Source organism: Centroberyx gerrardi, chromosome 1 (assembly GCF_048128805.1).
Source record: "Centroberyx gerrardi isolate f3 chromosome 1, fCenGer3.hap1.cur.20231027, whole genome shotgun sequence".
NCBI classification, from domain to species: domain Eukaryota; kingdom Metazoa; phylum Chordata; class Actinopteri; order Beryciformes; family Berycidae; genus Centroberyx; species Centroberyx gerrardi.
The window spans coordinates 15,432,087-15,444,299 of record NC_135997.1 but is presented as its reverse complement, the minus strand read 5'-3'; the positions used below and the strand labels follow the sequence as shown (position 1 = coordinate 15,444,299).

The 12,213-nt window shown below is 40.8% G+C and overlaps 1 protein-coding gene across 2 annotated transcripts in view; it reads left to right on the top strand.

The window, feature by feature from the left end:
* The window catches only part of tead1b (TEA domain family member 1b), a 54,494-nt gene that overhangs the window by 38,203 nt on the left and 4,078 nt on the right, over nt 1-12,213 (top strand). Inside the window, exons 3-12 of one of the 2 annotated variants that reach the window (XM_078286310.1) lie at nt 848-912; nt 2,898-2,960; nt 3,051-3,113; nt 6,029-6,160; nt 6,450-6,496; nt 6,686-6,747; nt 7,960-8,084; nt 9,728-9,901; nt 11,213-11,353; nt 11,555-11,707. In XM_078286310.1, coding sequence (XP_078142436.1) covers nt 848-912; nt 2,898-2,960; nt 3,051-3,113; nt 6,029-6,160; nt 6,450-6,496; nt 6,686-6,747; nt 7,960-8,084; nt 9,728-9,901; nt 11,213-11,353; nt 11,555-11,707 — 1,025 coding nt within the window. Of the gene's footprint in view, nt 1-847; nt 913-2,897; nt 3,114-6,028; nt 6,161-6,449; nt 6,497-6,685; nt 6,748-7,959; nt 8,085-9,727; nt 9,902-11,212; nt 11,354-11,554; nt 11,708-12,213 lie in introns of both variants that reach the window. The other variant, XM_078286288.1, reaches the window with a different exon arrangement.

The following is a 12,213-nucleotide window of genomic DNA, read 5'->3' as shown; positions in this document are numbered from 1 at the left end:
TTTCATAATATCTATTGTGTATGAATGTATTACTTTGAAAAGTTATGGTTATGAAAGCCACACAGGGTTTTGGGGTTACAGCCCATATTAGAATGATGACTATTCAAAATTCATTACTCAAAATTATTATCGTAATTATTATTATAGGTAAAATTCATGAGAATGGCATCTCTGAGAATTTGACTGATAAAGTGATGATTGCCAGTAATTATTTAAATCAAAATCATTGCTATCAAAAACAGTCTATATTCTGGCAAAATTAGCAAGCAGTTGTTGCTGGAATTCCTGTAAACCGTTTGGGAATTGTTCTCCTGTTTACTTTGCAGAAAGATGTTTTTCTTTTGTGTATCTCTCCTTTTGTAAACTGATTCAAAATGAATTATTAATATGTGCCGTAGTTATCGATTCAATACAGCAAAGATATCTTTGAGCTGGTCAGTGATTTTATACAATTGCATTCATTTTTGATTTGATTCAGTGCCATGAAGAGTAATGCTGAATTTACTTGTTGTGTTGTCCTTATTGTGACTCTGGTTGGGACTTGTGGTTTAAAAAAAAAAAAAAAAAAAAAAAACATTATCCAGCTGAGTCACTATTATCCAAATAACTGAAAGTCTGACCAATTTCACATTTTACTGTGACACATAATGTACCTTTGTTTGATATTTTTCTGGAGCTTGACAACATAAATTAACTTCTCACTGCCCTGCTACATTTTACATTCTTTCAGCAATAGGAAAATATAAAAATCAATAATGTAGGTTCCAGCATACAGTAATTTACAAAAGAGCATTGTTTTGGCTATTTTAAATTAAATATATTTCTCTCCTATTTCCTGTTCATGCAGGTCGAAATGAGCTGATAGCCAGATACATCAAGCTTCGGACCGGAAAGACGAGGACTCGGAAACAGGTAAGAGAAGAGAAGCAATGTCTGTACTGCATGAATGTCAGAGGGCTGCCACATATGAATGTGCTAAGACTGGTGCCTTTGCTTCTGCAGGAGAGAAACAAACCTAGTCAGAGAATCACACACACACACACACACACACACAAACACACACACACACACACACACACACACACACAGTGGAAAGCTATAAGATAAAGCCCTGGATATAAGAAGTGCAGAGGGGTCGTCTGAGGCTGACAACACCCCTCTCACTGTTGTGTCCCTGGATTATGGGGTTCCCAAAATTGTCCCCCTCAGATGCACTTAGGTACAGTGCATGTAAGAACAGGACTGTAGTTGTCAAAGATTTATACAGGAGCTGGCTATAGTTTGCATTTACAATCCTTTGATTCTCCCCTTTTAAAAGCTTTGAACAGATGCCAACTTTTTACTTAAAATGTAGCCTTTTGTTTTTGTTTTCTACAATGAAACAGACATTTGCACACAATAAATACAAAGGCACCAATAACTATGCATGTGCAAAGAGAGCGGCCACTTAAAAGTGCAAGTATTCTTTCATGTGACTGAATTATTGAGGTTGCACACTTGGCTGCAGTAGAAGCTTTTATTTATGGGCAGGTGGAGGCCTAAATAGATTGGTACCATCTCTGATCACAGAGACAGCAGAGTAGTCAGGGCAGTCAGTGCTGCAGAGTGCATCCTGGAGTGGTATATGTCCTCTGCAACACGGTGCAGGCACACTGCATACCAGTCTTATCAGGGACTTGGCACCCAGATTTCCAAATCAAACTGTGACAAAATAGATTACAATACTTTGCGCTGTTACATCTGTCTATATTTACTATAACATACCAAACTTCTTAAATAATAATCTGAAAAATGTACGGAATTGTGCTTAAGCTTTCTGAAAAAATACACAGTTCTTCAGAAGTACAATTCATAGGATTTATAGTTCTTCAATAAATTGAGGGATAGAGTTGATTCTTGCATTCAAATTGCCCAACAGTGAGCAGTAGCTTTGATGATGCTTTACTAACAGTATGAGGTCCTCTGATCTCCTCCCAGAGCAGGAAATTCCCAATATGACCACTGACTTGGACGACAGCGATAAACAAGCCTGTGTCTAGAGTGACATTCGATCACTGTGTGTGAATTGATCAGTCTGGACCAGAAAGGCCATGTGGTTTCTGTCTCTGTGACTCTCCCCCTCAGTGGGGAATCAGTACAGCCAGAGAGAGTTGTTTACCTACAACAATACAGTTTAACACAGGTCTGGTTCTGCTGTTGCGGTCACTTTAAATGTATGATGCAAAATGTTTAATGGCTGTGTTATTTATGTGTAAAGATCAATAGTGATGCATGTGTTAGAATATGAAGAATATGGATCTTTTCTAAATGCTTACCTGCAGAATAAGTGCTTGACCACCATAGTGCTATAGTGATGGGGATGACGCTATTCCCATTAACCTACTCCACTCCTGTTAGCGCGCTCACCTAGGGTGTGATCTGCCTGATTAATACCAGAGGACAAAGGAAATCTGCCCGCACAACATGCACTGTCATGACCTGAGTGAACACACGTTGCATCTCTTCAAACTGCAATTTGCACTGCTGAATATTTCAGATTGAGAACATGAAATATTTTTGGACTGTGTGAACGTTCAAGGCAAATTTGGCCAGTGAAATGCCTTACCCAGCTCCCTTAAGGATACTAGACTAGCCAATTCTCATTCAGTACACAGCAGATCACATCTGCGCGCTCTTAATGTGTGCTAAAGGGGCCTGCATCCTCCTTAATCAGTTCACTTAAGTGACGACAACAGACAGCATAATGCTTTATTGGCTGTAAGCTTGGTGTATGGTTTGGAGATGCTTCTGTTATAGAGCATATCTCCCTGAAGTGTTTTCAACAAAGAGATGTGTAATCCACTTTGTACTTTTTGGTTTTTCTTGTTTTTTCCTTTTCTCTTTTTTTTTTAATGGAGGTGTCTAGTCACATACAGGTCTTAGCAAGAAAGAAAGTTCGAGAAATCCAAGCTGCCATTAAGGTACGTCTGGCTTTGCCCAGTTGCAGGGGGCTTTTCATTGCCATGGTTACAGGCTGTTCCTTTGTTTTCCTCCCCTCCCCTACCCCGCAGGTGTCTAGTCACATTCAGGTTCTTGCCAGAAGGAAATCTCGTGAGTTTCATTCCAAGCTAAAGGTATGCGCTTTTCTGCTTTTGGGCTTGTGGTTGCTGTGCGTCTTACTTCCTGTTTCCCGTGGTGACAGAGTGAATGCCTGGTGCTCTGATTTCCCCTAACCCAAATTCTCTGCTTATCATAGTCTCTGCTAATCATAGTCTAGAATTTCTAACCCCCCCGTTTCTCAGTCTATCACTTACCCATACTCAAACACGCTAAATTACTGTCGCTGTCTACTTGTTTTCGTCTACGTTTATTCATCATTCAGCAAGTGCCTTTGCTTTGAGAACAACTGCTCATCATACTCATGATTTAGTGTAAAACTAAGTAAACAAGTTCTATTGTTGTGGTCATAATTTGAAAAACAACAATACTGTGATAACAACAATAATAAGACAACAACACAGTACGTCATACATTTTGCAATCAAACAACAATAACATTAACTGTATGGATTAATATCAAACACTTCAAAGCAAATGGTACTGGTAGTTTGTAGATTTTTTTTTTTTTATTATTCTATGCCTATTTGGAATAATAATGTGAAACCAAAATCAAAGGATGGTACTGTGTGCCTATGTTGGGAAGCATGCTGGCAAGATGCATTGGCTGTTGGTGAGTGGCTGAGAGCTGAAGGTCAGAGGTCATCAGTCTGCTTACATCTCTTACCAGGCAGACATTGTTAAAAGGGCATGTTGAAAGGGGTCTATATTTAAAAAATGAAGATGGGTTTACACCTCTACTTCCTTTGACAATGTAATCCAACTTTTCCCCGCTGTCAAAGGCTCTGCGGTGTGCATTCAGAGTGGAGAATGGCCGTGAAGCTGGCTGTTTCTGAAATACCCTCTCTGCTTTCTTGTTCTCCCTTCAATCTGTTGATAACTCCAGGCTCTCACAATGACATGGCTGTCAGTCGCTTTCCTTCCCCCCCGGTTCAGATGTCGTCATTTCAGAACATTCTTGTCAGTTATTTCAGCAATAGCGAAATCTGTTAAAATCACCGAAGAAACCCTTTCAAAATGACAGATTAAAATGGGAAAAACCATTGTGAAAGAAGTAATCTTGAATTATATTGACCTGTAATTTAAGGCATTTTTATAAGGTAATGCTTGTATATCAAAGGACACTTTTACCTTCACCCATATGCCATTTTCTTCCTTTCATGGGGAGGCGACTATACTTTTTGACTTTCACACTTTCCTCCACTCCCAGTATTCAGCAAGGATTAATGGCCCCTCATTAATGTGTGTGCGTGTGTGCGTCTGTGTGTGTGTGTATGTGTGCGTGTGTGTGTGTGTGTGTGTGTGTGTGTGTGTGTTGAGAGAGACAGAAAGAGTCAGCCAGGCAGCTAGCCATGAATGCCTGGTCTTTCAGGGGCACAGGCGGCTGTCTGAGTAAAAACAGACAGCTTTTGTATGAATCTCTGTCTATTCTCATCTAAAGCAAATTAGAGTTCAGTGGCAAAGAGAAATACAAGTGCCCCCTTCATTTTAGGGGGTATCGATGAAAAACCGCTGCTACTTCTCTTGTCTGTGGCATTTTGAGTGAAATTACAATCATTATGTTACTGTTCTCTTGTGTTGTCTTGAATGATAGCCGACCACTGATCAGATTGTGAATATGATAGAGGGCAAGACATTCGCCACGGTGACTCGGTATATGTGACTCATTTGCAAATCCAAATTTCATAATCCCTTTGTTATTAAGTATTCATTAGCAATCTTTGTTTGTTGTATTGTGTGAAGGTGGTGGGACGTTGACAAATCAAAATACAGTAGAATGATTGTTACCTGATGTTTGTGGGTGTAACTGTATGAGACTCTATGTTTATGCATAGCCCAGACTGTTACAGATGCTGAAGTACTTAGCCTCACAGCAGATGAATTGCACATTTACAATTAAACCTTGTTTGTTTGTATTTAGGTTACAAGCATGGTAAGTATTTATTTATTTTCTGTGTGTGCTCCTGGCCCTGCTTCAGCCAGGACCTGCATCCTCCTTCAGCTGCTAGTTTAGCATCTGTGCTTCTGCCATAGCTGCTGCCCAGTGTTTCCCCGGTCTGTTGGCATCTCCATGTGTCATCATACTGTCATCATACTGTAGCTTCATTTTGCTCCACCAGCAGCCATTGCCAGCATGCTTACCTTCAGCTTCTGCCACCAATGAGTCTGCATGGTTTTGTAGTGCTGTACGGCTAGACCAAGTGCCAAGTGCACTCTACTGCAATATTAATGTTGAATTTAGCAGTGGGCTTGTATGACTTTATATAAATACGCTAATTTACATTAACAAAGGATTGTGTCTAAAACATAATGTACAATGTCTAGTGTACTTCTGCAGGCTTTTTTTTTGCTCCCTTTAATTCACTATTCCATATATTTGGCCTTTAATGATAGAACATGAGATGAAAACATTCAGCTGAAATGAAGTTCATATTGACCTACATATTACCTACATTTACCCTAATTTAAAACCTCTTGTTCAACGATAAAAGAGAGGGACTAACGGGAGCTGCAAAAAGACTCTTAACCAAGTGGGACTTGTGTCCTTCAGTTTTCCTTCAGAAATTCTTCTGCAATGTTTGGACATGCAGGCAAATGCAGCCTTGATAAAAGTGCTGCTGAATGAGGTTTTATTGAAGTATTTTAGTGGTAGATTAGTCAACAAGCAAACTTTCTTTTAAGTGCATACCAACGCTAACCATTGTATATAGGAATTCAATTCTTATTGTTTGGCACATTCCTTTTTTGAAAACTACACTTAAATAGCTATGGTGATGTATCCTCTTTTAACCTGCTTGCTGTTTACCATTGTGGGAGAGAGGTCAGTAGTGCTTTCAGTGTGTTGTTTAGAGTGCGGTTGTTGCTACTTGTGCAACCATGCCCCACCCCCCCCTTCTCTGTGAGTGCTAAGCCTTTTGTGACTGCTGTTAAAGGACCAGACCGTGAAAGACAAAGCCCTCCAGAGCATGGCCTCCATGTCCTCAGCTCAGATCGTCTCTGCGACTGCTATTCACAACAAGCTGGGCCTGCCAGGCATCCCGCGCCCAGCCTTCCCTGGAGCAGGGGTAAGAGCCCCACCGGCACCCCGCTATTGATCCACCCTGTCCAGCTTCACCGAGGCCGGCCAGGGGGCCAACCGCACTGACACCCCGGCCAAATCACATTACACACCACAGCTTTGCACAACTGCCCCTATCAGATAAGCGCATGATCAAAAGGAATGGTAGTCAAGATAACTACATCTATTGAACGTGGTGCTGAGAGCCATTTTGATCTCGTTGCTAACAGCTGTACATGATTGGATGCTCTTTGTTGTTTGTTCTTTGTTGTCTATTTACTTATCTAATTCTCCAGTTTTGGCAGGGTATGATATCCACTGGTCAGCCAGGATCCTCACAAGAGTGAGTATGATATTCTCTTCTCAGAAAAAGACAAGTTAAGTTATAGCCATGTTCCAGAAACTGAATCAATGGCTAAAGAACACATTTGCCTTAAGAAGCCTTTACTGCATGTCAGAATTAATCTATTCAGTATGTTATGCTGTGTGTGAAGTATTGTTTTTCTGATGGGTCCCTCATTCTCTGTTTCAGCATTAAGCCTTTCGCCCAGCAAGCCTATCCTATCCAGCCAGCAGTCACAACAGCCATTTCAAGTGAGATTTTACCAGAAAAAAAAACTTAAAAGGAAAAAACAGCCCCAAAAATGAACTTAACACTTCTTGTGATAGTTTGTTGAGTCTGAAAACTGAAAACATCACCTTTGTGCATATAGTGCATCATAGCAGTTTCCATTGTGGCAGGCTTTTAGATGCCATGCCTGCATAATGCTAGTCTTACTCAAAGAAAGGTTCATTTTAAAAGGGTGATCTCTGTAGCCAACAGCGCTGCCTTTGAGAGCTCCAGCTCCCATTAGGTTTTACTCAAAACTTTGACATGTACCTTGCTCTTCACATCTCCTCTCCACCCTAACCTCTTTATCCAGTGCGATAACAGTAATTTCTATGTACAACAAGGCAAAAGGAGCTCACAATGTTGGTTAACTATGTCAAGCTCGACCCCCTCTCCACTTGACCACTTCCCTGCTTAGTGTAAAACATTTCAGAACCGCCCCAGTTGTGCCTCCTGTCCCTTTTATCTCAACAAATGACAAATGCCAGATTCTCTTGCAGTGAAACAAATGTGCTGATAGAGAGAGGGCTATCTTGCCTGGGAGATTACTATGATAATGGAGCAGAGTCTTTACACTTTGACCCCACCTACATTTCCCACCTTGTCTGCTCTGTTGGTTCCAATGGGCAGGCAGCCAAGTGTATATTGGGATTTGAGGATCTGGTATGAGACCAAAATCGGATCAGTTTCATCAACCTTGATTTTTAGCAGTGACGTTCAATTTTGAAACTTATGAAAGTGGATCGCTATTTGGGTTTATTTCTCCTTTAGCTTATATGAAAGAAGCAGTTTGTTAGATTTTAAGAATCTAATGATTGCTAAAATGTTGTGAAGGGACATGAAGTTATGATGTTATGATGTTCAGAAGGGAGCAATCAATGAAACTCCTTTGCAAATCCTGTTGTCAGAGAACACTGTCCCTTAATTCATTTCGGTTGTGCAGTTTGTGTATAGCTGGGCTTTTTCACCATTAGAAAATCAGTAGGGAAGCTAGTAACAACGTCAAAGAGAGCATGTCCAAACAAACCTCCACTCGCAGCAACACTTCCCCAAAAACTTACAAACTGCATCTTTGCCATGACATGAAGCTTTGATTTGCTTTAGGATTTTGTCTTAAAATGAACATGTTCATACTGTGCCTTGAAACGGCTCATAGAGAGGGTGCAGCTGTTTGAAGGTTTCTGATGTCCCTGCAGGCTACGAGCCCACAGCGGCCCAGGCTCCCACGGCACCAGCATGGCAGGGCCGCTCCATTGGTACATCGAAACTCCGACTGGTGGAGTTCTCCGCCTTCCTAGAGCAGCAGAGAGACCCAGACTCAGTAAGTGGAGCGCCGTGCTGCACCATGGAAAATCACTATCTCATCGTTTTTATTCCCAGCTCTTATCATCCAGTCCCTTCCCTTATAAATCCATAGGGACAGTTTCCCAGGCATAGAGTCAGCTGAGAGTTGGCCAAAACAATCTCAATGGAGACAAGAGAAGCGCAGCCTGAAGAAAACCTGAAGCAATAATGAATGACTATATATTAATCAAGTCCTTAAAAGATATGCCAGACTATATTTACACTACAGACTAAGGCTTAGCAAGACAATCCACAGACCCACTGAATCATTTGAAAAGGCTCACAAATCAACAGCCTCAAGTCCGTGCCTCACATTTTTTATTGTTTGCTTTAGATGGGAGCAATCTGTCAATGTGTGTCTACATTTTCCTGAGAATTTTATTTTGCTATTGATACCACATGACAACAGCCATTTATCTTATATTTAGCTTAATATTTGGAATTCTTACATTGCCCTGGCGGCCACATGTTAGAGAGATTGCTGTGAAACTGCTCTTGAACTAAAGTGAAATAACCCTCATGACAGAATTTGATATGGTTGCAGCAAGGGCAAGGGCCCCGTGATAATGATGTTAGGAGGATATTCCCTGAATTTCTGGTATTCCTCCTGTTTTTGGTTATGCATCATACGTTTGAAGTGTGTCACAACACAGTTTCCATTTACCGTGTCCATTCTCTCAAAATGTCCTTGGTCAAAAACAGTGCATCTGATAGAAAATGAGGCTCCAAGTTAGAATGGGTTGACTGCATACGTTCTTCAGATAAGACAAAAGATGCACAGGGAAAAATATTTGTGCTCGCACTTGGTATTAGAAATATTTAAACAATCAGTCTCCACTGCTTGCCCCCTGGGTTGCCAGGTTTTATTATTAAAAAGTTTTTTAGGGAATAGGGTTGTAGGCTGTCCTTTTTTTGATTAACTGCTCTAATGCATATTTGCCACTGCAGTAGGCTCATCTACCATTAGTATGTAAATTATTTGAGATGATAAATTATTTTACTGTGTGACTTCTGCCTGTTTTTAAGCTTGATATAGACCTATCTTTGCTGGATTCTGTGTTTTCTCAGTTTTCTAGCCTATCTGAAAAAAAAAAAGAAAAATGTCAAAATATGAGCTATAGGCTTTTGGATGAAGCAGCCTGGCTTGGCTGGCTTATTTCAATACAGTTAGGTGAATCAGTTTGTTTTGGGTTTCAGTGCGGAGAAGGTCTTGTACATAATGAAATAGAAATGTTGCTATTGTCTTCAGCCGTAAATGCAGATATCCAGAATAATGTTGCGTAGGCCAATTTCTCATCATCAGAGTCTATTGTTAGTGGTCTAATTCTGGCTACCACTTGTCTGGGAGGCCTTCAGCTACTATCAGTATTTATTTATTTGTTTATTTTACATTACTAATCCTTTTAAAATCAAAGTGAAATTCAGATAAGAATGATCAGTAATAATCTTCTGCTATTCAGAATCGCATCAATGTTAGCCCTCCACTCCAAAAGAGGACACTTAGCCTGCAGTACCTTTGTGTGTGGTTCTGGCATTTCAGACTCCATAAATTTACCTCAACTCTGAATTGCAGCCTTTTTAAAAATGCTATTTTTTTTGTGTTTCTGTTTATTCTTTCAGTACAACAAGCACCTCTTTGTGCATATCGGGCAGACAAACCATTCCTACAGTGATGCCCTGCTAGAGTCGGTGGACATTCGTCAGATTTATGACAAATTCCCTGAAAAGAAAGGAGGACTGAAGGAGCTTTTTGGCAAGGGCCCCCAGAATTCCTTCTTCCTCATAAAATTCTGGGTGAGTGTCACATGTTCGCTAAGTACTATAAATACATGCTCTTTTTCTGCTGAATAGTAGTTGCATGAAAAAGGAGGTAAAGAAAATAAAAAGGATATTTTTCAAAGAAAATAAAAAAAATAATAGTGTCTCAAATTGATTACATTTTACATACATTGGTGTCTATATCATATCATAGCCAGTTTCTAATGGCAGATTGTCAAACATTCGACGGCAGAATCCTGTCCAGTCTGTTCAGGTTCATCTTCAGTGAATGGATGTAATCAGTCTACACAGAGAAGATTGCACTCTTAATGTTTGCAGAATGCACTCGGCTATATTTGGACTTGCATAGCAGGAGAGCTTGTGATCAAAGCACTCTCTAATTCAGTGTAATATCTCAAAACAATGGAGTGACCTGGTTGCACTCCTAATGGCTGTTTAAACATTGCATGTATTTCCTCCCTGATGCAAAATGCTAACTAGCGGCAGTCAACAAAGTACTGCCGTATGCACTTGGACCAAGTCCCTTCAAATTCCTTTTGAAGTGACCGACCAATCTAAATTTCAAATGAAAGGCAGAATCTGCACAATAATGAATGTATAACTGCTTTGCTTAATGAAGGAGGAGAATGTTGTAGAAGGATGTCTCCTCTTTTTGTATCCATAATGAACAGGATGTTCTGGGCATAGAAAGGCTGCCCTCCGGGAGCAGACCCTTTCAGCCTTGTAAATCAGCCTTTTAACATAACTTCATTTAATCCTCTTTAGAATCTTGTTTCCAATGTGGACGCATTTACATGCTTATTCAGATGTTCTCATTTGATATTAGATGTACATGGATAGGCTAGACAGCTCTGTAATGAGGCCCAGACAAGCAAATACTTCATTCAGAGATTTATCTAACGCCTTTTTTTTTTTCCAAGATACCACATGCAAACCCAATTCTGACGTCCTGTAAAAGGCCAGGAGCATAAAGATATAGAGTCTAGTCATGTGACATAATTTGGATCTCCTGACACATTTCTACTTCGTCTCTTCCTCTCTTTCCAAACTGACAAGTGGATTTTGACGCTTTGATGCTTTGCACTGTTGGATAGATATGCAAAATCATGTCAGACAAGCTGGCACCATCTTTATGCACCTGCTCCATTGGTCCTGCAAATCACTTTTCGCTAGAGGGCAGTATGCTCATTTCTAATATATTCCGCTTTTGTTTTTTTGTGTTATGTTTTTGTGTATCGTGCTACTTTCATGTCTTAGATCCCCTAAAATGGACCCTAAAAATAAATGTTCTTTCACTGAATGTTCTTTCTTTTTTCTGGCTCCCAGGCTGACTTGAACTGCAACATTCAGGATGACACAGGAGCTTTCTACGGAGTGACTAGCCAGTATGAAAGCTCGGAGAATATGACCATTACCTGTTCGACAAAGGTGTGCTCCTTCGGCAAGCAGGTGGTGGAGAAAGTGGAGGTACGGACCCAACTGTTGACTATTTAAATGTTCCAGTTCTGTGAATCAGAATAACTGTTAATAACTGTATTAACACAATCAGAATCAATCAATCAATCAGAATAATATGTATACAGAAGTATTTCAATCTACTGTAGTGTATTTCTTCATGTCCTATTTTTCATTCCATGTGTTTTCGGTCTTTTTGTTCTCTTTCTTTAGACTGAATACGCGCGGTTTGAGAACGGACGTTTCGTCTACAGGATAAGCCGGTCTCCTATGTGTGAATACATGATCAACTTCATCCATAAGCTAAAACATCTGCCAGAGAAATATATGATGAACAGCGTGCTGGAGAACTTCACTATCTTATTGGTAATCATTGCTCCTCTGCTGCCCCTCTGGCTGTCACTCTTCCTTCCAGCCGTCTCCTAATAAGCCCCAGCGCAGCGCCTCGCTGGCTCTAAGCGGGCGAGGCGAGGCGCTCCGTAGGACCCTCATTCCTCCCGTCTTTGCTGCCGGGTGTGTCGCTGGGCCCTGGTGGCTCCAGCTGGCTTGAAAAAAAGGGGTTCTGGCTGGGCCTTGAGATGAGTTTCCTCTCCCTGGTCCTGCATTCCTCACATTCCACAGGGGATGAAACACAGTGTGAGGAGCCTCATTATCTGCAGGGGAGGAGGGAGGATAAGAGGGGGCAGGAACCCCTGTTATTAGCCATCACATGGGGTCTTAAAGTCTCATTCTCCTCTGCCGAGAAAGCAGGGAAAAAAAGAGAGGCATAGAATGTCCTTCTGTCTGATGCGTATGTGGGTATGTGCACTCAAAATAATGCCCAGGTTTCTTTAGGCTTTTTTTTCTTTCTGTCATGTTGCACTGTTTCTCTG